The sequence below is a fragment of the Mchenga conophoros genome, linkage group LG5, assembly GCF_057382185.1.
Source record: "Mchenga conophoros isolate Kocher_MC1m ecotype Shallow Benthic linkage group LG5, M_conophoros_male_GT1.1, whole genome shotgun sequence".
Lineage (NCBI taxonomy): Eukaryota > Metazoa > Chordata > Actinopteri > Cichliformes > Cichlidae > Mchenga > Mchenga conophoros.
In genome coordinates this window covers 23934387-23959122 of record NC_140530.1, presented here as the reverse complement: position 1 = coordinate 23959122, position 24736 = coordinate 23934387, and the positions used below count along the sequence as shown (strand labels likewise).

The 24736-nt window shown below is 38.8% G+C and overlaps 2 protein-coding genes across 2 annotated transcripts in view; both read right to left on the bottom strand.

The window, feature by feature from the left end:
* skib (SKI proto-oncogene b) overlaps positions 1–6505 on the bottom strand; it is a 28714-nt gene extending 22209 nt beyond the window's left edge. Inside the window, exon 1 of the mRNA XM_085274384.1 lies at positions 5073–6505. Coding sequence (XP_085130510.1) covers positions 5073–5966 — 894 coding nt within the window. The 5' untranslated portion in view covers positions 5967–6505. The remainder of the gene's footprint in view (positions 1–5072) is intronic.
* Positions 6506–11578: 5073 nt separating this feature from the next.
* On the bottom strand, positions 11579–23801 carry tmem51b (transmembrane protein 51b). Its single transcript, XM_085274383.1, has 3 exons — positions 23519–23801; positions 14946–15363; positions 11579–13910 (listed from the first exon to the last, which is right to left on the bottom strand). Exons 2-3 carry the CDS (start codon positions 15347–15349, stop codon positions 13478–13480), a joined length of 837 nt encoding a protein of 278 aa, XP_085130509.1. The 5' UTR covers positions 15350–15363; positions 23519–23801; the 3' UTR covers positions 11579–13477.
* Between the last annotated feature and the right edge of the window lie 935 nt (positions 23802–24736).

Here is a 24736-nt window from a genome sequence, read left to right as displayed (position 1 = left end):
GGTGTTTGGTGGGCGGATTGTAGGCGAGAGCAGCATGCCGATTTGTCATATGGCACCAGCAGGGCCTACTTCTGCTCTGGCTGGAGCTCCATTAGCACATCTCCAATGTGGTCTAACAGTTCTGTAGCTTAGATCTGCAAGTCATTATAGAGAGACGAGAAGAAATTTAAAGGGATAAATATTTTCGTGCCTTTATGTCTTTTGACCTCTAATGTCTCACCAGGCGAGCACTTAATTTTATATATGCAGTTACGCTGTTGGTTGCTCTATGTAATGTGCTCTCTGCAGTATATCTAATTCATGCTCTAATTACGAAATTCCACTGGGACAGGCTATAAATTGAGAGGATACTTTGAGTGGGGAGAAGAAGAAGAAGAAGAAGAAAGTCCACAGCGGAGCCTTTGCACGTTCTGCAAATGCCATCCAGAGAAAACGATGGTTTTGATGTGCACTATGGTCTCGGCATTCCAGTAGTTATGTAGGATTATAAGAGCCTAAACCCCCTTGACTGCAGCAGCTTACTAGCTCAGCCAGCAGCAGATGCAGACTCCAGGATTTCCTGTCTCTGCACCAGATGGGCCTGACTCTTAATCACAGAGCTGGAAATCAGGAGGTGATCGAGGAGGAATTGATGATGATTGTGGAATAACACTAACTCAATACAGGCATCTGTTCTGCCACTAACGGACCAACTGACTGACTGACTGGCTTGTTGACTGCAGTCACAGCCAGTGCTCATCTCCTCCCTCATCTCATCATCACTGATCAACACTAATCATCTTCCTCCCTCACTCCATGAGTTATACAAGAAGTCTTTCACACATTAGCACTGCACTGTGTCATCGAGGTTCAGAGCAGAAACGAGCTAAACCCCGTCCACGCAAAATGATCAGAAAAAGAAACGGGCACTCTTATATGTCTGAAATCCCCGAAATTATTTCTTGTTTAGTTTTAGGGTTTTTGAATAATTGAATTACCTCGATAAGTTGCATGAATGTATTTTATTTATCCATTTTCTACTCCAATTCTTGCGATTTCACTTTGTAAGAAGCCATTATGCGCCTAAACACAGCAGCGAATGCAAGAAACAAAACACATAAAGAACCTCATTTAAAGTAGGTATTAGTAGTAATATAATATGGACTGAGGTTAATACTATATTATACCTTTAACCAAGGCGCTGGCTTTGTGCTTGTCCCACAGCTCCTAATACTTTAATTTAAATGCAGAGAATGAATTTGCTTTTACTTGCAGACACTTGAAGTAGTTTGAACACAATGATGTTAAAACCACTGCTGGCATTAATAACTTATAACATATTTTATGCTATTTTATTTATTTATTGCTTCTTTTGTTTGTTTGTTTGCTTGTTTGTTTGTGGTTATTTTTACAGGAGAAATCAGTCAAAAGTGTTATGTTATGTGTTTTTTTAAGCTTTTCAACAAATGGACTGTTGAAAATACAAAAAAATAACCTTTTTAACTTTAATAATCATTTTAATTGTTGTATATATTTGTATAGACAGAGAAAATTATGTCAGATCTATTTGTAGTCATAAAATAATCTATTAATTGCTTCCAATTTAATTTTCTTAAAATAACCCATAAGGCCAAATTCAAAAGACCATAAAATCATTATATGATAATATCAAAAAAGCAATATGATTCAACTGAAAGTCTATTAATGATAACACTGAATTATTGCCCAGTGTTATCTCTATCAGACATGCAGACACCACCAAAGGCTCCACTCTGTCTTTGAGCACATAACTAGGAAACCGGTGACACAGCAAACTCACAAGCGTGGATTTCCCACCCTCGGAAAGGCTGGAGGTTACGGACCTATCCACACAGCGGCTAAAGAAACAGCACGGTAACAAAGAGAAACTGCTGCACTTCACAGCCTCTGAAAGCCTGGCTCCCAAACAAAGGAGGCGGCAGGTCTTTAGCGCACATTACCCATGACAGAACCCCAGCTGACACTCTTTAAACATGGGGTCATCGCCGCTAGAATGGAGGCCACAACCCCTGGGAGCGCCTGACACCCCTTTTGCCTTGACACACTGTCCCCGCTTTGGCCAAAACACTCTGGCCAGCACAGGAGTGTTGTCTACTGCAGAGGGAGGAGGGAGGGTGGAGCGAGTTTACGTGGGTGTCAGGACTCAGGCGACTGCACTCAAAAGAATGATGTGTCCAACTGAAACTGCAGTTTTTGATGCGCCGGGAGATTGAGAAACATGCTACCAAACCTGAATTCAATGCGATTTGCTCAGTGTTTACAGCACGATGGTGATACGGGTGGGTTGGGTCTTTAATGAGTGGGTCAGACAGGCCCACCAAGGACCAAAGAGTTATACCACGTCAGGATCCAGGGCTTTACAGAGGTCAGAAGACAGATGGGAATGGAAATGAGCTGGCCGTGAGCTCATTTTAATCTGGCTCGCACAGCTGATCCAGTCATTACACTCGCCTGTTTACATGCAAACACACTTTTATACCCGCTTTACATAAAGACACCTACACACAAGTGCAGATAAAGGCATGGTTACCGGGTGATGAAAGCAGTCGAGAGATTTTTTTTTCATTTATTCATTCACTTATAAAAACAGCTCATGATCAAAACATGCAACCCTTCAGCCTTGGGCACACACTCTGGTTTACTCCAGGTTTGAGACTAATTGCATTGAGCCAGGAGAACAATGGGTTGAGAAATGGAATAAATTGGCCTCACTTGGGTGGTTTTAATATCCATTCCATTAAGGAGGGTCGACACAGTTCTGCAGAGTCTACTTTTACTCTCCACTCATTCAAATGATTGATTGCATTGGGCGTACTGCTTAGAGCTTTTTTTGTTTTGTTTTTTAATTTAAATACAATATTCAAAAAGTTTTTCCCCCTCCAGTTGAAATCCTCTTTCTTGAAGATTTCCATGCTAATCAGAAAAGTTCATATTTAAATTATTACATGCAAAGTTCAGAGCAATGAAGAAAGCAATTTGTGTCTATTCCCATAAAATTTACAGAGTAATAAATATTATTATTCGTCTGAAAATTGACCTAATGGTTCCAATACGGTGACGTTTCATTGGAAATCGAGCCGCGGCTGAGAAAAAATGTTTTTGTCTGCCAGGTGAATATCCCTCCGTCTTTTATCAGAAAGCCATCTGGCCAGTGAACTGGACACAAGGGCATGAGATTGGATGGTGTAAAAAGAATGGGGGTAGGCTGGGTCAGTGTCTTTGGAGCGAGGTCACAGGTCAAGGCCCTTTGACAACACATATCAAGGCCGGGCTCACACACCCTGCATCTTCTGAATGAGAGAGTCTGCGGCGTGCTCTCTCCAATCTGCCCTCATCTGCACATTATAGGGCTAAATGACCAAATGCTGAATTTGATGCAAAACAGACACAATGACTGGCCTGGCCAATCCGGCTTCTGCTGTTTTGTGGGCAGAATACTTTTTTTTCCCTTTCCCCATTTAGAATATGACTGGGAATACTTGCATGTACACGCACATGTTATCAACAAAAACTAGAATTTTAAATAAATAAATACATTTTAGTCGGTCCAGTAAACTGAGTACCTTCCCCTGGCGGTGTCTGCAACAACCACCATGTTCAGTGCATGAGGTGGGAGTCTAGACAGATGTTACAGGCAGAGGAGCTAACCTTCGGGGCTGCCTCTTATTAATAAAACACCCTGACATCAGAGGGAGGCTGAGACAGACCGATAACATTGTGTTTTTATTTTATGGGTAAGCTGAGCCAAACACAGTCTGTGAGCCTCAGTCCAGCCTTTCAGCAGCTTGGCCTGTCAGGCTGATGTATAGGAGAGCGCTGGTGTGCAGCTCCCTGAGGACGGGGCCTGTCTGCTAACTGGGACACAACTGACAGTGAACCACAGCAAACAAACAAACACTGCCCCCTTCGTCCCTTTCAATCCATGATGAGCAGGCCCTCTGTATCTCTCGCACACTCTCTGAAACACTGACAGTGCAGGAATCAACATTTTGTGGAAATATATAACTCACAGGTCATGCGTCAAGACCTGCTGAAACATCACAGGTGCAAGACTTAAATACCACAGACAGATATTTCTCGACTGCGGCGAGATTTCGTCAAGAGGCCATCCAATTCGTGGAAAGGTGACATAAATCAGCAGCGAAGAGCCTCAACACAACGTCCTCATTTCATGTTTCTATAAACCAGCGTCTATTCCCATTAAAGCAAGTACTGAGGTTTCCCTGTGAGACATCTCCTGGCTCCTGCTCAGACTGGAGCAGCGCCATGGTGATGCATACAGAGATGTCCACTCATTAGCAGAGTCCCACACAACAGCTGCTCTGTGACGAAGGAACAGCCACCTCGTCTCCTGGCCCTTTGTCCATACTAAACATCTCTGACCCACGCAAGGAGCCACAATGGGACACTCACACATAGACAAACATGCGCGCACACTTTTCAGATTTCTTATCCTTGTCCTGATGAGCACAAACCTCTTCTCACTCTTTCACACACACATTTCCATATTCAAGACCTCCTTAAACTCTTATCCCCCCCTTCTCCACCTCATGGCACCATAATGCACGACCTGCCCCCTCGCTTCTCTCTCACACACTAATAAAATATATCAGGGAGACTCAATTTATCATAATGCAGCTGCCCTTGGGTAACCCTGGGGGTTGGGTGGATGAGTTTTAGGTGATGGGATGTATGCTCGGGAGCATTAAGCTGATTGTTAGTCTCACTTTTTTCCACACACAGAAGAAGTGAGTGAACCTCTAAATGAGATGGGACAGGTACAGAAAGGTGTGATGTGACATTTGATCAGCATTTTTACCCTGTTGGGGCATTTGATAAGGCTGGTAACACTTGTGAAAGATACAATCAATCAGTTAATCAAAGGAAACTTGGCAGGCCTGAGAAGAAGGAAGTCTTCTCAGATTAATGTCAATCAGCGCAGATGATGTAGTTCAGATATCAACAGATACAAACAAACAATTCACTGCAAAATTCCTCAAACACAAAAAGCTATCGTTGTAAAATCAAAAAAGGGGGAAAACACACAGACTTACTCTGCAAGATTTACTGGACCGTTTTCCCGTGAGATCAAATTTTCCTTTTAACTCTTTGAGCAGCTTCTCCAGGTGACTCTTCTCCTCTTTCCCGGTGTAGTCCGGATCTAAGAGCACATAAGCCCGCCAGTTGGCCGAATCAAAGCCCCAGTGGACTGTCCGGTTCTCTAGTCTCTTGTGACTGTGGACAACAAACTTGTGAGGTGGGTACATGAGTCTGCAGTCCATGCACTGGATGCAGGCGGCACCCGGAGAGGTGTACAGTTCCGGGACAAACAGGCCTTTACAACGACCAAAACATTCGTGATACACTTTGAAGCTTTTCTCGGTTCGCTCCAACTCCAGAGAGCCCGACTCCTTGTTGCAGTGAGGAGGGTAAGTACCGCCGTAGATGAGCGCGTTGCAAAGCCGTTCAGCATCCGTCTGAGTGATAAGCCCACAGGACGGTGCCGAGAAGGGCAAGATACCCACCACTTTGAGGATCTCTAGCTGGTCCGCCGTGCACCTGGAGCAATAGATGTGGAGATCGTCGCAGACCGAGTTGATCTGCTGGAGGGAGAAATCTCTGAGAACGCTGTTGAGAATCTGCGGTAGGCACAGTCGTTTCTCACCACCGACGACGAAGCAGGAGATAGGTTCCCGCTCCAGCACCGTCTCGCACCTCTCGGTGGAGCGGTCGGACGGGATGAAAAGTGGACCGGACATCACTGGAGGTGTCTGAGCCGGCAGGGTGAGCATCATCTCGACGGATTTGCCATCTTTCCCGAAGAGTGAGTCCTGGTGCCATCGAGCGGAGAACGCCGCCGGTCCACCGAGGGAGCGCCTGGAACTCAGATTAAACTGCTGCAGAGTTTGCTGAAGTCCAGGATGGGGCTGGAAGCTCGTGCCCTCCATGTTGTCGGTTAGAGAAGAGAGTTCAAAACTCAAAATGCGAGCTGAAATCGACTTATCGGGTCGGGCGTCCTCAGCATCCGGCTACACGCTCAATAACGCGCACTTCCATGTCACCGGAGAAGCTTCCCAGCGCGTCCATTCAGAAAACTGAGAGCTGCTGAAATCATAGGGCAGTTCCTGTAAGCACACGCAATTAAAGTCGACAACTAAGCGACTCCGAAGTCGTATTATCCAACATACAATCACCGGGTACTATGTTTCTATGCTCCTGCGGTTTTACGCACTCCTAATGTGCGCCCGAAATATGCCTCGTCTGCTCAGTCTGGCGCACATTCAGTCTGCTGTCTCCCCACTCACTCAATGTGTGAGTCGCTCTCTCTCTCTCTCTCTCTCTCTCTCTCTCTCTCGCCCTCTCTGTTTGTTTGTGTCTGGTTCAGTCATTGAATCCCAGCCAGGAATGTGACTGACTCCCCGGGCTGGCTCTTCCCTCAGCCAGCTGTTCCTCCCTCTGCTCCAGGGCAGCTGCACATTTAAAAAAAAAGAAAAAGAAAAAAAGAAGGAAAAAAATCTTTCTAAACCCAGGCGAGGGTGGAGCTCTGGAAAATGTAGTTGATACTGGGAAAGCAAACACAAACTTTACTTCAAATGCATACGCCTTGTAGGTCAGCACTGTTTCAGTCGCAGAAAGCGGTCAGCACAGATTTTAACACGATATGGAGGGATTTGTAAGTGAAAACAGTAAAAACATGCAATACTCGAATGCACGCATTAAGTAACTACTGACTTATGTACATGTTTGAAGTTGGCCGTGTTGTACTGTGAGTGCTTCTGTTGTGTTTCTTTTTACGATAATTTACATAGAAATATATTAGCCTAAAAAAATCTATAGTTTCTAAAATATGCACTTGTATACATTGCTGACCTGTAAATGCAAATGAGGCCTTCAATTAATTAAAATAAGTACACTTTAGTTTACTTATATTACGTTTTCTCCTGCATACAGGAAAGTATGTTTGCGCATACTTTAATTTCATTATGTGTTTATGTCTTTCTTACCTGTGCAGGACGCTTCTGTAATTGCAGAGTGCAAAGACCCATGAGACTGTTAATATTTAACTTCAAAACCTTAATTTAGTAGTGTTGTGATCATTATTTCGGTTATGTTGTGTTTAGACTTTGATACTTGCTGATGTGTAATGCAGTTTCCAGTGTTTGTGCAGCCAAGAATAGTGTTAAAGGTTTAGCTAACAACAGGCTACCATGATGGAAACTCGTGCACCATGAACCCCGGCAGGCGTGAAACGTCGTTGATCAACTCTTAATACAGCCAAACAAAGTAGAAAAGTCATTTTGCACCCTCATTAAAACACGAGGCAACAATTGTAAGTAAAATGCAACTGAAATATATGAAATCTAAATTTACCATTAAGGATAATGTGCTTGGTTTAAACCGAATTTATACCAATCAAGCCAATTTCAACTGAGTAGATTCCATTATATTTAACAATTTGCATTGTTCTAATGTAAAAAAAAAATTACCTGGAAGATTTACATGTAATTGCACTACTTTACGTTTGTATTTGGGGGTGGGGGTGAGACGTAGAAACACTACAAAAAGTGAGATCTCACTTTGTAAATCGCCCTACATAGTGACATTTTCTGTTTTTATTTACAGTAAAATTTGTAAACATGACCATGTATGACGTGTATTAGCTTAAAATTAGAGGTCTTTGCTTAAGCCCGGTTACCGTAATGCGACTTATCCCTCTTAAGTAAGCCCAACTGAGTGCGAGTTGAGGTTACTTAATTATTAGTCAACAAGCAAGACAAGCTATTAAGTTTTACAGTTTAATGGTGTAATAATTAAATAGACTATAACAGAAATTCTCATAGATAATTTCACAGTGTAGTTTTAGTTATTTTACATCAGCAACAAATCAATTTCCTCTTCCAGTTAAATTCAGAAGTTTTCAGAAAGACTAAATGAAAGACAGATATTAATTATGAATTAAATTTAGGGGTTAAAGTGTGGTTGTTCATGAGTTTGTGAACCCTTTGCAATTTCCAGGATTTCTGAGCTGATGAATCATCAAATAGGATCTGATATTCAAACAAAATCCGACTAAAATGAACATAAAACATGGTACTTTACATTTCTATTAAACACACAGTAATCAGGCATAGTGCAAACTGGAAAAAATAGTTGAACTGGCAGATTTGCCAAGTCGCAGATGCTCCTTTAGCACCAGCAACCTCCCATCAAATGATTGCTTTTGCTGGTTGTGAGACTTGGTCTGTGATGAAGAGAAATTTTGATCCCTCTAGAGAGGATCAAACTTTGCCTTTATTTATACATTCTGCAGGGAAATCCCTAAACCCACCAGTTCCAGTCTCATCATCTTAACTGGAACATTTGACTCCAAGCATATGGTGAAGTCATTAGCACAGAGGATCACTCTTACTTTTGCACTTTTTTTCAGTTTGAAGTCATAATCTCACTTAACAACTGTTTTCTCTGCTCTAAATGACAGATAGAAATGTGTATACTTTCTAAGCTACCAAGCCACCAGGACAAATGGAGAAAAATTAGCACAGTGGCTAACAATATGCTAACAGGTAAAAGAGTAGGGTTATGCTAACAGCTACGGTAGCAAGCAGCCTTAGCCCCAGAACAGTCTCTGTAAAATCATAACAGTCAAAGGTTTAATGTTTGGTTGTTGTTTTTTTGTTTTTGTTTTTTTTTAGTTGGCAGTAAAATTGCTATAACAGTTTAGCATTAATAAAACAAAGAAAAAGGAAAAAACTGTCTCATTAAACACTTAAGTGATGGTCTGATGTTGGTATTTTGCAGTTTTACATAAGAGATGGCAGTTCACATTGTTTATTACTGTTAGAGTCATGTGGTTTTGGACAGTGCAGTTTACATTTATATATATATATATATATATATATATGTATATATATGTATGTGTATATATATATATATGTATATATATATATATGTATGTATATATATATATATATATATATATATATATGTATATATATATATATATATATATATATATGTATGTATGTATGTATATATATATATATATATATATATATATATATATATATGTGTGTGTGTGTGTGTGTGTGTGTGTGTGTGTGTGTGTGTGTGTGTGTATACTGATTATATTCTATTAAAAAACAGTAATGAAGAAGTTCGTTCTTCTTTCCTGTTATTACCTAATAGATTATTATTAGTTAGATTGTAGTTTATTTTAGAAATGACCTTAGTGATATCAAGTTCACATTTTATGCCTTTATCAGTCATGAAATCACTTTATTCCTGACAAGTTACTAACCTTAGAATTCAAACAGCAGGTGATTCTGACATGGGTCATTGTGACACATTCATTTAACAGGAAATAATGAATAAGATAGAAATAAAAATCTGTAAAAATATAATGCACATTAGATGTATATTTTGCAAACATATGTTGAACATAGTCTTGAGAACAACTGTATGAGTGTGTGCATGTGTACGACAGTGGTGGGGGAGCTTACTGAAAGTTGAGCAGCCTGGTGGTTTGGCTGAAGAAGCTGCAGAATCCAGTTATTCTGTTGTGTATCCTGCGAGTCTCTTCCCAGAGGCCAGCAGGAAGTGTATGGTGGGGGTGGGAGTGGTCACGTGTGACTTTGTTTGCTCTGGTCAGGCAGCGCTCTTGCGCAACATCCTGGATGTGGGGAAGTGGAGTCCCAGTGATCTTTTCCAGTGTCCTCACCACTCTCTGCAGGGACTTCCAGTCTAAGGCACTGCAGGCTCCTGACCACACAGACATGCATGCGGTCAGTAAGTTCTCTATAGAGCTTCTATATAAAGTGGTGAGCATGCGAGGGGGGAGGTGAGCTCTCCTCAACCGGTGGGAAAAAGTGCAGGCGCTGCTGAGATCTCTTTACAAGAGAGCAGAACAGGGTGTCTGTTATCTGTATCCACAGAAACTTGATGCTGCTCATCATTTCCACTGTGTTGTTGGTGATGAGAAATAGCATGTGACTGTACTGGCTCCTCCTAAAGTCAAAGATAGTCCCCTTTTGGGGTTTTTTGACATTCAGAGCCAAGTAGTGTGTGCTGGTTCAGTTGGTTCACTTCCTCTCTGTAGGCCTGGTTGTTGTCATCTTGAATGAGACCTGCTACCACTGTGTTGTCAGCATACTTTACAATGTGAATCTCGGACAGCAATCATGGGTTAGCAGGGGGTTCAGGACACGGGCCTGAGGAGAGCTGGTGCTCAAAGAGATGAAGTTACAGTCTGGTCAGGTCTCTTGGTGAGGAAGTCTTACACATAAGGGTGCTGAGGCCCATGGGAACTAGTTTAGCATGTTCATGCTGTTGAATGATGATCTTAAACGATGAAATGAAGTCCACAAACAACATTTGCTTGGCTGAGATGTAGTACAGAGAAGATGGCGTCTTCTGTAGAGTGATTTGGGTAGTAAGCAAACTGTAATGAAAACAGTGTGGTCCTTTACCAGCTGCCTTTAAGGTGGGTGCTACAGGGCAGAAATCATTTAAACAAGTGATTTTCAAGGTACTGCAATGATGGCAGCAATCTTGAAACAAGACAGTAGGACATTGTGATCCAGTGACATATTGAAGGTGTGCTGGTTGCTGCATTCCTTAAACATCTAACCAGGTATGTCTTCAGGGCCTGCTACTTATGTTCACTCCTTTCGAGGTCTTCCGGACTTCAGCTATTTCAAGACTGCTCATCAGCAACTGGAACATTTTTCTTTACGGGTGTGTTGCTGAGTGCCTTGAACCTCCCAAGATATTTGTTGAGCTCATTTAGAAAGGTTGTATTGTTCTCACAGGAGCAGCTTTATTGTCTGGGATGTCTTAGATAGTCTGCTACATTTGTCTGGTATTCATAGGGTCATTGAAGAAACTCTGTATTCTCTAGTGATGGTGCTTTGGTACCTTTATGCACCATGTTGCCAGAGTTAAAGAGTAATTTTGTACTTTGAACATTGCATCTTTCATCATCCGTGGTGTCTCGCTGGCCTGTACGGTGATGTTCTTGGTGACAGATACAACAGCAATTGAATGACTGAATGCACAAAGTCAGCATAACCATTCACATTTGTAATGATTGCCAGTTGCAGCTGCTTTGAACATGAATAATCATGTCATCATCATCACCATGAAAAAGGTCAATCTCAAAAACTGATGTGAAGTTCTATTTCAGGGTTAAAGCTTTTGACTCAAGTACAGTATGTATATGTCATCTCATACTTCCCCTCTATTTATAGAGGCAAATATTATTATGTATTGACAAGCACGAATACAATAAAACCATAAATAAATGAAAGAAATTAAATGAAAGCACTACAATAATAAAAATTTACATTTTGTGGTTTTTATCGTAGACAAAATGGAACACGCGTGGAGGGAGAAAATATGGATTGGAAACATGGATTCTTTTTAAAAAAGAAAAAAAGGCTGTTTTTATTTTTGACATGAGGCAATCCTTTTTTGTTAGCTACATATAGCAACCAACCTTCTGACCTACATACAACAACAAATAGCAACAGATGTTAGCAAATATAAATGAAAAGTTCCATATTGGCGTTTTTATATTGTTTCTCACAGGGAGCTGCAGGGGGTGGACAAAGGAGCCATAACAACTCCTGAAATGGCTTAACAGATATAAAACAATCAAATCAGTGATTAGCAGCTAATTTGACAATTATACAATTATGAAAAAAAACAAAGAAATGAAATATGTCATTGTTCTGGCTTTTCACATCCTGCAGTTCCTTTCAATACTTTCACTTAGTTTTCTTCTTTATAAATAATTTATTGGTTAAAAAAAAAAAAACATGATTTGAAGATGCCAGTTTAGGCTCTGGGTACTTGCGTTGGGCATTTAACAAAAAATAAAATAAATTTTTTTTTTCTAGAATTGTTACAAAACAGCAAACAAACAAAAAGAAAAATCAGCCATTTAACTTAATCATCCAGAAAAATAGCAATTTAAGTCTTAAAGAAATGATCAATAAACAATTAGGGTTCAAATTAATTGAAGGCTAATGCTTACATTTTGGTATGGGTGAAAGTTGAACTTAAATAATGCTATAACACTCGCCTACAATAATACCTACATTTTTCCTGATTTTAGCTGTTTTTACTTAAATAACAACTTTTATTTTTAATGTAATATTTTTTCAATACGATTTTATATTGCCCACCTCAGCTCATATTAGCAAATATTTTAAAAATTTCCACTTATAATTACTTTTAGATTCGGACCGGCTTTCAAAAAAACCAAACAGACTGAGGTGCAAAAAGATGACGAACTGTGAAATGAATAAATGACCAAATTCAAACACTGGAGGGTGCCAAACTTAAGATGCAAAAGCACAAAGTAATATTCAGGGGGATGGTCATGTTGACACATTTTAGAAAAGAGCAGGTCAAAACATTCACCATTCGATTTTATTAATCAAAAGTCGAATTACAGTAGGGGCATGTTATTTTCCCCCCCAAAACGTATACCAAGCAAATGTAGGAAAATTAAACTGCATCCTAACATTGGATCGTCATACTTTAAGAAAAGCAACTACATTTACTAAATGTTGACATTACACGAGTATTAAATACATGCTGAACTTGTTTTACGGACATTTTGAAACAAAAATATAAAGTTAAACTTAAACAAAATAGAAAAAAAACCAACAATTTATTCTTCACTTTTTACAAATAATACAACATAGTTAAAGAGATCTAAACATTTCAACACTTTAAGAGACAATGAATAAAATGATACATCACCAGAATATCCAAAACCTTTCTTCTGGTTATGTGCCAACACATATTTTTTTCCCCCTTTCTTAACATTTGTCTTAAAGGATAAAGTTACCTTAAGACTTGGAGTTTAAAAAAAACACACACACACACACACACACACACACACACACACACACACACACACACACACACATTAATTTTCTATTCAAATACTAAGTTTAGAATACTTAAACATAGCATGATTTAAAAATAATAATGATTCTCCCGTTAAATTGTAGGATGTAATTTCAACTTCTCCAAACTTCAAAGCAAACCAGAATCAAGACACAGCAATAACATTAAGTCTTGGAAAGGTGAAAAACATGTTATAGCTGGCTAATAAATAAAATTGAAAGACTATCCTCTGTTTGACATAAATTATAACATGATTGTTAGAAACAACAGACTTAAATCTGAAAGCGGATCCTTTCACACATACCTAATAATGAATTATAATAGCATAAATATGCAAATTCAGAGCTTTTTGGTAAAGAACAAGATTCTAATTTCAGCAGTGGGCTTGTTCTTTGTTCTTACTGCATTTACCTGCTTAACACAAACCTTTCACATCGTTTTCTCCAGAAATGTTACGATAAATCCACTAAATTCATAAGTGTTACATTAATTTTTTCCTTTTTTTAGAAACGCATATTAAGATAGATGTAGAACGCTTGCCCTACTTCAATTCAGGCATCTTATCTTCATACTGTGGAGGAGGAGTGATGGGTTCAATGGTTACTGGGTTCTGTGTGGGGGTGCGGATTTGAAGGCGGAAGTCCTTCAGGTGCAGTTTGTCAGATTTGATTCTTCTCACTCGGAGGGGCCGGAGCAAGCGGCTGGCCCGACTAGCACTGCGGGTTGGCATACTGGGGTTAGATGTAAGGCCAGCGGGTTCAGATGGAGGCTCAGCGGCTGCAGGTTGATCATTAACAGGGGTTTCGTCAGTCGTGTTGTTAGCGGGCTCTGTTCCCTCGTTTTCCACCGCAGCTATGATGTCCTCGTAGGACGGCAGGTGAGAGGTGCTCTGCCGAAGGTTACTCTGACGCACGGGGTACTCACTGCTGCTGACCACTTCCTCATAGGTTGGCACGTTGTACGTAGTTGGGTCGCTGGAAAGAGACAAAAGTTTTGACAAATCATTGTAAATGACACACTTTATAAGCCTTCTTTTGGCAACTTCGACAGTTAAAAGGAGCCCCAAAAACACAGCGATGACAAACCAAAGCTGTCAACAACCTTTTGCCGATAGACACCTTCAAAAGGCACCATACAGGCATTCATTCGTGTTTGTGTCCATCTTTTTCAGCTTTGTTTTGGTCCCCATAAACTCTTAAGTTTATTAGCTTTGTGTTTTATCTGCTTAATATCTTAGTATATTGACTAGGTAAGCGGTGCCGATGTCTGCTGTTTAAGCCAAAGTAGATTGTCAATGTTACTTTTTGTCTGAAAGAAGCTTCTTGTTGTGGCTCCAAGAAATTTATAAGAAACAGCAAAGGCCCACAAAATAAACTCAATAGTCTTTAATGAGTTCAACAAAGTAGTAAAAGCATGTTTTTCTCTGTTTTTGTTTAAATCACATGAGTTGCCACCTGCTGGCCATTAGAAATAATTCAGGTTTCATTCATTAGTTTCAAAGGAGCCAAACTTTAGAGGGTTTTTGTGTGTTAAGCTACTTAAATAGTGACCTATGAATCATTTCAGCGTAAAAAAGGTAAAAAACTCAAGGGATGAACAGATGTTCTGGATACACATAACAGACAACTTTAATTTACAATCTCTCCTATTTAAAAAAAAAAAAAAAAAAAAAAGATATATTTTTTCCACATTTCTCTTGTTGAATAAAATAAAAACTGATTTTTAAAAAAAAAATTTGGGGGATGGATTATAGAGGTAAATAAAATGCTAAATGTTTACTTAGTCCCTGACGTTACATAATTTGCAGTTTACTTGCAGTGGATCCTTTCCAAACAGAAAGACGGGGTACACCCTAGACTATTGCAGAACAAACAGATTAGAGACAGACAACACCGGTACAATACCTTTTCACACCTGATTGCTAACTCAAGGAATTATCATATCATTTATAAATCCTAACATTTATAAATGATCTAGGAATAAAAATAGAACCAAACGTTATCACTTACGGCTGAGGCTCCTCTGGTATCGGAGTCATAAAGGGGACTCCTGTGGTCACAGGCTCACTCCTATCCTGAGCTCTCTTCTTGCTCTTTAAACCAAGGCCAATGGCCAAGATCAGCATCAGTGCCCCAACTCCAACAAGCACCATGGCCACTGTTGGGGTCTTTGTGGCTCCTGAATTATTACCACCACCGTTGTTATTAGGTCCTGTGGAGTTGCCTGATGGTTTTGGAGAGGCACCCGAATCCCCTCCAGGTATCACAGTCCAAACAATCATGACAATGCCAAGGGCAATGACGCCCACTCCAAGGGCACACAGGGCATAGTGGGCGCCTGAACCAGAGCTCCTTGAGCTGGGGGATCTGTTGGGACGGCTGTTGTCACCGCATATACCCCGACTGGAACACATACCTGCAAAACAACCTGCAAAGGGGGGGGGGGGGGGGGGGGGGAAGGCTTTTCAGTTTGCACAAGCAGACACCATCTACCCCAACACTCCCCCAGAAATTTACCTCCTCTGTAGGAAATGATTTAGATCACAGTATCTGAATTTGTTTTTCAATTTGTGACCAAGTTTCTAAGATTACCACATTGTTATTGCCTGCGTCATGGTGCTTCTGTCTGTATTGTCTGTCTATTCTGTTAAGTACATTAAGCTTAATTTCTAGTATGGCCAATAAAGCTGATTTTGATTTTCCTGGGTAAGAACGGGCTCAAGAGTCCATATCTATTAGAGCACCACACGCATCACACGAGATGGGCCATGTCAATAAAACAAACCATTACCAGTTCCAGAACAAAAGGTTAAAATGACAGTTTGAGTGTTATCTCGCTGTATCCATGAACCGGTTTCAGACGCTATACTCTTAAAAACAAAAAAAGGCGCTGAGGCTACATTTTGCATGAGAAAGTAGGAGAACAGGTTAAAAGAAAACGTCAGGTGTGGTGCAAAACAGGTTACAGGAAAACAAAGAGTTCATTGGTAGTTCCAGACATGTCTTAACATGACAAACACCAACCCAAGAGAAGGAAGGATGAAGATAAAAAAGTGACACAAAAGATCTTTGTAATGGTCACAGAATCAAACAGAATAAAGAGTGTTTATAAAATTAGAATCAGATAAACATCTCACAGTAACACCAGGAACACCTACAGAATAAAATGCATTTTAAATTACTTTCCTGCCAAACAACATTTGTGAACCTTACTCTTTAACCAGAGGAAAAAAAAAACAAAACCCAAAACGCACATAACTGAAAAAATGATGCCATTGTTGGCTCCAAATTTCCAGAATGAAAACCATAGCCGCAGACTGCTCCTCTGTAATAGCCGTACATAAGCGTGACCTGTGCAGATGATTATGAACTAAAGCCGTAATTGAATGTTAACAAGCATGTCCAAGTAATGACATCCTACTCAAACTATCCCTTAAAAATAGCAGACATCATCTACTTAAGCTCTACACCTGTAAGTAGCAATGTTTAGGTTGTACTGGTGTAAATGTTCTTTGTAAAGCCACTATAGTTCACACATTCATACAGATGGCTTACAAATTTAAAAGATATGATGCCTTGACACCTGTAGAGAGGGCACTCGGTGGCTCTGTTATGTTTGCTGGAATGGTTAGAATCCAAAGGTCGCAGCAAATCAACACACTGTTACTCAAAGTTCTCATCTGTATCCTATGATGAAATATTTCTGTCCCTGGAATGGTTGGGAATGATCTCTAACTGGATGACAGTTACCCCCTAGTCTATAGCAGAATTGATTGATTGATGAGAATGCAAATTATGTAAATACTGTTATATTCACTGTCCCCAGATCTCAACCCAGTGGGAGATCTGGGGACATCAGTGGGAGGTGTCACTAATCGATCTCGACCAACATCATCAAAACGGCAGATAGAAGAAAATCTTGGTGTTCCATTAGAAACCATCCAAAGACACAATGAAGCATTTCTCTGAGCATGTGATTGTGTGCTAACACATTTTATGTTAGAGTTCGCTTTAATTTTGTCACCTATCTGTATATTTAAGCACACCAGACAGACATCTCCCTAATTATTAAAGCAACTTTTGAACACTTTCATATACAATCAGGGGAAAAAGTAAGTTCAACTGTAAGGTTTTACATATCATCTGGTCCTTAATAGGTCTTAAAATGAGATAAATAGAACCTCAGATGACCAAAAAACACATGACTTATTACACCAAGTCCCTATTTATTTACCAAAAAATTGTTCAAAATGCCAAAGCAGCAGCTCACAGCCTAAGTACACCATAAGTAGCAATAACGTTCTATGCCATCAGTGTGGGAAGGGTTATAAGGGTTATTTCCAAACAATCTTAAGTCCATCAATTTTCAATCACAAGTTGAAAACAATCAAGACAGCTGCCAATCTTAAGAGGAGTGCATGTTTCAGCAAATTGCATAGTCCCCGTTTGGAATGAATGTTTAAAAACAAAAAACAAAACAAAAAAAAAAACCTGCAAAAACCCACGACTTAAACCTCAAACTTCACAGATCTCCGTTAAAATGTTAAATGGCTTGTTTGAAAGTGCTGCCAGGAGTAAGCCTCTTCTTTAAAAAAAACAAACAAAAACAAAACATGGCCGCAAAGCTTAGGTTTGCAAATTTGCATCTGAACAAACAGACTTCTGGAACAACGTCTTTTGGAAAGCAAAACCAAAGTGGCCCTGAATGCTTGTTTTTCAGGCGCAGGACCTGGACACTGCAGGTATTGAGTTGACTATCAACTCCTCTGTATAAGAAAATATTCTAGAGTCAAACATGAAGCCAACTGTTTGACAGCTAAAGTGCTGCTGAAACAGGGTCATGCAACAGGACAATGATCCCAAGCACAGCGGCAAATCTTGAACAGAATGGCTGAAAACGCAAAGAATGAAGGTGCTGCGGTGGCCCAGTCAAAGTCCAGACCCTAGCCTGCTTGAAATGTCATGGTGGGATCTTAAGCAAGCTGTGCATGAACAAATACGCAGACTGAAGGATGTGAGAGGTGATAAAGTTGAAGACAATGTGTTTACTTTAAGTTAATGCCGTTAAAGGTGGTTCTAAAATCTGCTGACTCATGGGGTGTGCTGCTTACGCATGTTAGCTTAGTATTTACAAATTAAATATGACAGGGGCATATTACTCTAAAGACAATTAACCTCCTAAGACCCAAACTCTTCCACGGCATGCATTTTCAATTTCACTTTGATATTTGGGCATATTGGGGCCCGATGAATGTAAAAACAAAGAATTACCAGTTTTGTTTTGTTTACCTTTTTTTGTTTTTAAGAAAAATAAGAGCCACATATGAGGATAGTCATTTAAAAGTTTGAACAGTAGCAGTATGATGTCCTCGTAAGTGGATATCAGGCCCTTGTAGAGCAAAATTGAGTATTTTGGTCTAAATAACCCAAAACGTGATGTCCACAGATGTGGATGCCAGGACCTAAGAGGTTAATTCACTTTTACAAGGTATTAATAATGAAAACAGTTCTTAATAAATAATATAAAATAAAGCCAAACCAAAACAAACAACAGTATTGGGAATTTACTCAGTAATATAAACTATTACCACGAAGGCAAAACTTCTTAGAGGAGGTAATTGTATACTTAGTTATTTAAACCAGAAATAAATGACTGAACTCAAATATAAATATTTAAAGATTCAAATGTTTGAAACCTTGGGAAGGCTGCAAAATAACCAGAAAAAGAAAGATGTTTAGACTACAGATTACTGAAATTTACATTTCACGAGTACCTGAAATTTAGAAAGAAAAAGAAGAAAAAAAAAACCCCTGCAGTTTTACATCACACTAATGTACAAAAATCTGTGTTTGTTTGTTTGCCCACATACCTTTATACAATCAAGAGTTGAGCAACCAAAACTGACATACTGGTAGTTATTCAGCCCCTGAAGGCTTTTAGCTGTATCAGATACTATGACCTCATCACGTTGTCTAGCAACCACCTACCAACTGGCTAAAATGAGCCATTTGTAGTGTTTATGCACCTACAGCACCTTAGTAAAAGCCATGCATCATTTTAATTAATCATGATAATAACACTGAAAATAAAGTTTCATTATGCTGCAGAGTAACCACCTAACAGAAAACTATAGTCACTGAACAAACAATGGCCATTTAAGACTAATACACGAAAGCAAAAGCGTTCAGTTTAGAGCCTGACTGATACAGGATTTGTAAGGCCGATACCAATATTTGGCGATTTATTTTATTATTCTGATCATTATCAGACCAATTTTTTAAGAAAGCAAAACATAATTTTCCTAACATTTGTTATGTGTAGTCATTTATGTGCTCATTACACTATGAGCTGTATGTTGTTTTGTGGAATTTCAAACCTGTGTTGCTAACGGGGAAGTTGTAGAGTGTCCCCTGATGAACAATATGAAATGTCAACACGTACAACATGGTTGAAGATCATTTTCTTGTCTCTCATTTACTTTTTTTTAGTTTTCACTTATCGGCTGTTATGAATACTGATACCAGTGAATCAGAAAATAGTTGATATCGACCAATGATAGCTACCTACTAATTAACTGGTTTGGCGCCAATTCATTCATCATCTATTAGTCCTTATGTTTTTGGCTATTTGAATATCTTAAAAAAAAAAAAAAGAAAAAAAAAAAAGAAAAACCATACATATATAGTAAATAATTTTTGTAACTGTTTTTGCATGATTTCATTTTCTGGTTCAGGGCACTTTGCTGATGTGATGGGATGAACAGTGACTTAACAAACAGCATTTTTCATTTAAAGCAAATGTGTACTCTTTTTGTAATAGCAGTGTGACACAAAACCATATCTATGGGCAGAAATCTGTGCCATCAGAAACTGAATTTGAATAAGTTCAATTTGAATTGCTCAGATTGAATCTGAATTGTAACTTGAATAAATGCTTTTGAAAACTGAATTTGAATTAGTCTAATTTGAAATTGAATTTATGGTTTGAAAATGATCATCACTAAATTGAAATTGAATTTTATATTTTGAAAATGAATTGATTTGCTTTGAAACTGCATTTTATCCTTTAAAAATTCTGCTCTCGAATAATTTCAGTTTCACTTCTCACCATTCAGTTTCAGTTCTACAATTCAATTTCAGTTCCAAAATTCAGTTTTTTGGAACTTGCATCCGGTTCAAGCGCAGATTAATAGAACTACGTTTTACTAGCGGACCGAAAGTGTTACTGACGGGAATCTACAGTGTCTTGAGCTGAATTAATACTTCAGAAGTCATTCGTCATGTCGAATGACCAGCGGATAAACTCTCAGGTTGGTAATAAATGTATAACATGTATAAGAACAAGCGTCATGTTAACAAAAGATAGCCGTACAGTAACTGTTATGCTTATTGTAGCTGTTAGCTAAAAGTGCAAAGTGCTCTCTAGGGTTCCTAAATAAAATATGGCATTGAGGGAAATGACCTCAATGCCATATTTTATTTAGGAATTAATCCCTTCTTCTTAAATATAAGAACCTCTGCTGGTTTTAATGGCACTTTGGATTTCTTTACTTTCTGTTCCACTTCCAAACCCAAATAGATGCTGACAAGCTGACACAGTAACATGGAAGAGGGAAAGACGTTGGAAAGGACTACTACAAATAAACCTAATGCCTAACAATGAAAAGTGTAAAATAAGAACAATAATAATAATAAAGATAAAAGATGAAGTAACACGTTTTTAGTATTTTATTTATTCCAAATGATCATCCAGATGTCTGTGACATGTGATGACAAACACCATACTGGAAGGCCTTAGTCATCACATGCTTAAACTCATCATATATTTTTGCACATGCTGAACAGGCAGTCAGACATGCTGTAACTGTGGGGTAGAAAACAGCATGAACACCATACGGCAGGTCTCTCAAACTCCAGTCCTCGAGGGCATGGAAAAGTTGCATGACACTGGCCCTTGAGGACTGGAGTTTGAGACCCCTGTCATATGGAATATGACAGGTGTGGTTGAACTGCATGAAGACTCTGAAGTTTGTCTTCTCTTCTGGCAGGACAGGAATGTGGCCTTGTCCTGTGAGCCACTGTAAGGATGTACTTAGAGTAGAACTGGACTGTCACCGGCCTCAGGCTCTTCACCCTTTTCAAAGACAAAGCAGTCATTTAGATAAAATATTAGATATTGTTTACCTGTAAATGCACAAAGTAAATTTAGAAATGTAATTATTGTCAAGAGTGAACAAGCACTGATAGTGTAATCTACAGCTGTGGCCAAACGTTTAGAGAATGAGAAGTGTTGTTTGCTTATTTACAAAGTTTGCTGTTTCAGTGATAGTTGTATATCATATTATATCACTTCAAACAGAGGTGATCCAGTAATGCTGCACTAATGAATTAGACTAACTATTCACTTTAGCTAAAGTTATTAAGTTAGCTAAAGAGTTGGGATGCTGTGTAAGGCATAAATAAAGCTAAAACACAAAGGTTTGGGCACCGTTTTGCACGTTTCCCTACTGTAGGGGTCTCTGCAGGCATTCTGAGAGGGTACAAGATAACAACTTTGGAATTCTACTAGAAACAGTCGATCATATTTGTTTGTCAAAGCTGAATTCAGGGCAAACTATGCTAAATTACCGTTTTTAGCTAACAGCTACAATAAGCATAACAGTTACTGTACGGCTATCATTTGTTAACATGACGCTTGTTCTTATACATGTAATACATTTATTACCAACCTGAGAGTTTATCCGCTGGTCATTCGACATGACGAATGACTTCTGAAGTCTTAATTCAGCTCAAGACGCTGTAGATTCCCGTCGGTAACACTTTCGGTCCGCTAGTAAAACGTAGTTCTATTAATCTGCGCTTGAACCGGATGTAAGTTCCAAAAAACTGAATTGTAGAACTGAAATTGAATTGTAGAACTGAAACTGAATGGTGAGAAGTGAAACTGAAATTATTCGAGAGCAGAATTTTTAAAGGATAAAATGCAGTTTCAAAGCAAATCAATTCATTTTCAAAATATAAAATTCAATTTCAATTTAGTGATGATCATTTTCAAACCATAAATTCAATTTCAAATTAGACTAATTCAAATTCAGTTTTCAAAAGCATTTATTCAAGTTACAATTCAGATTCAATCTGAGCAATTCAAATTCAAATTGAGCTTATTCAAATTCAGTTTCTGATGGCACAGATTTCTGCCCATACACATATCCCTGTCAAAAAGTATTGAGATATATTTTTGCAGGTATGAGATTAAATTTAGCCTTGCTTATTTAGAAATCTATTTAATATCACTTACCTTATTTAATAGGTTTTATAGCTTAAGTAGTAATCATTTTTCATTGTGGCATTTTTTTAAATTACTACAGAAGTGATTATTAATAGTGCAATCAAAATTATTTCAGTAGCATTTATACCACTTTAATATTGTTTATTATTCACTAGTCTCACTTCAAGTGTTTTTTCCCCACTTTAGCTGTTATTTATCATGTATAGTTGCCCACAACAGTTAGTGGAGCATGCTAACCAATTAAAAAAAATAACAAACAAACAAAGAAAAAATAAATAAACTAAACACAGCTTTACATAATGCACAACAGCTAAACATTGTTTATTTTACTGGAAAACCAGTTAAAATTGATATACAAGTTATTTTTCATACATTTCTCAGTGTTTTTCTTAAGTATTGTTTCACATTAATGACTTCAGAGACAATTACCCAGCCCTAACGCACATCCTGTTTCACAGCATTACACTCTGAATGCTCATTCATGCTGGTAAGGATCAACTGATACTTATTTAATGGACGGAATATCTATATTAAATATAGTTTCTAGCAGGCACATTCATTAGATAATGGTGGTGGACTGCCAACTACGTTTTTAGTGCCTAATCAATTAAAAAACATTATTGTGGTGAAAGAAAAAAAATGTAATTTAATGTAGTCTGCCTTAGCAGAGGGCAGGCGACTAAATTTAGTATAAGGAGGGGGGGGGGGGAACAGCTGAATGATTGCATCTCCACTTTGATATTCATGACTTGATTATTAAGAATTGTTGAATGGATGCAGTATCTGACCAGGTCCTGGTGTTCCCCTCGTCAGTTATTAAACACACATGATCAAGGACGAAAAGAAGGTGACAGCTGCAAAAGAGGACTACATATAGACCAACGCTGTCATTCATTTTCTCTACATTGCAGGCCTGCTGTATTGCATGGGTGTGTCCCGTTCAACATCAGTAAATTTTTTGCATTAAAACTCGGCTTATCAGGTAATAAACACCGGCCCAGTTGGTCTGTTTTGTGGGTAACATTAATCTATCAGTCCGATATTACTACTGTCAAAGTAAATAAAAACGCTGGTAATGCTTTCTGGTGAAGCAGGAAGGGGAGAGGGTGGACCTGCCCACATGAATTACTCTGTGATCTAAACGTGTCCGGACACAGGTCAGATTGGATTGAACCCCACGCAATGACACTGAGAAAGATTAACAACTCGCGTACTGTGTCTATTAGATCGATAACAGTCCTGGTCACAGTATATACGAGCGTAAATCAGCTTAGCTCTGAAGTGTAGGCCTTACCTTTTCACCGTTCAGTGGCCAAGTACTTCCCTCTTCATCGGTGAGTTACCTGACTCACGCAGGTGTTTTCAGGAAGATCAGAGGGGAAGAGAGGGAGACGACATAGACGCAGCAATTCAGGGCCGGTTCAACTTTTTTTTTCCTTTTAAAAAGTTTTTAAATCTCAGACGAATTGATCAACACAATGTTTACCGCTGCAGATAAAAACAGAGTTAACAAGAACTTTGCACAAATTCCAAGCGTAGTGAAACCTCGCCACCCCCTGTTGTAAAATGCGCCCGTGTCCTCTTGGTCCTAGTGCTGCTCAAGTAAACCTCCACCGGGAATAAATTAGTGGTACAAGGAGACGCCCAGAAACAGCTTATTGAAATAAAGTAATTGCATTGTACAACACGATTAATGTTGGATGTATTAACTGTATTAATTACAGACACACACAATTAGATATTAGAACAATAAAACTATTGTCTTACAGGAATTAGACAGTATTTCAGAGCCCAGAGTAAAATATTTATGTTCTGTAAAAATAAAAATAAGCAAATCTTGGTTATTTAGTTGCTGGTGAATTTATTAAGGGTGCATTTATTGAACTCATAATTTTGCTTATAAATATTTATTGTTTACATTTAATTAAATTGTATTTATATGGCTGCAAATCACAACAACACTTGCCTCAAGGTGCTTTAATACAGCAAGCACCTGGTAATAGTGGGAAGGAAAAACTCCCTTTTAAGAGGAAGAAACTTTGTCAGAACCAGGCTCAGCGAGGGGCAGCCATCTGCCGAGACCGGTTGTGTATGAGGAGGAACACAAGACAGAAATGAATAATAACTAATGGTTGCAGAGGGGCCTGAAAGCTTAAAATAAGGTAGGGCCTGATTATTCAAGTAAGTAACTACATGCTTTGTCAAAGTATCTTTGGTATCTAAAAGAGAAAATGAGCTCCCGTGATAAGATCCTAAGAGAGCATCTTTATAGAAAAAGGCCGTTTATCACATGACCTTCAGGGGATTCAATTATTTATTTAAATCCTTATGAAAATCCTAATAATCCTAATGAAAGCTCTAGAAGAGCTGTTGGTGCGGTCGTTTTTGTCAGCTATAGTTTAGAAAGTGTCTTTTTTTCATATCTTGGGTCAGTGATAGAGGAGATCCCTAACACTACCAGTGATTTTAGTTTGAGATAATTACTGGGATTAACGGAAATATTTAAATGTGA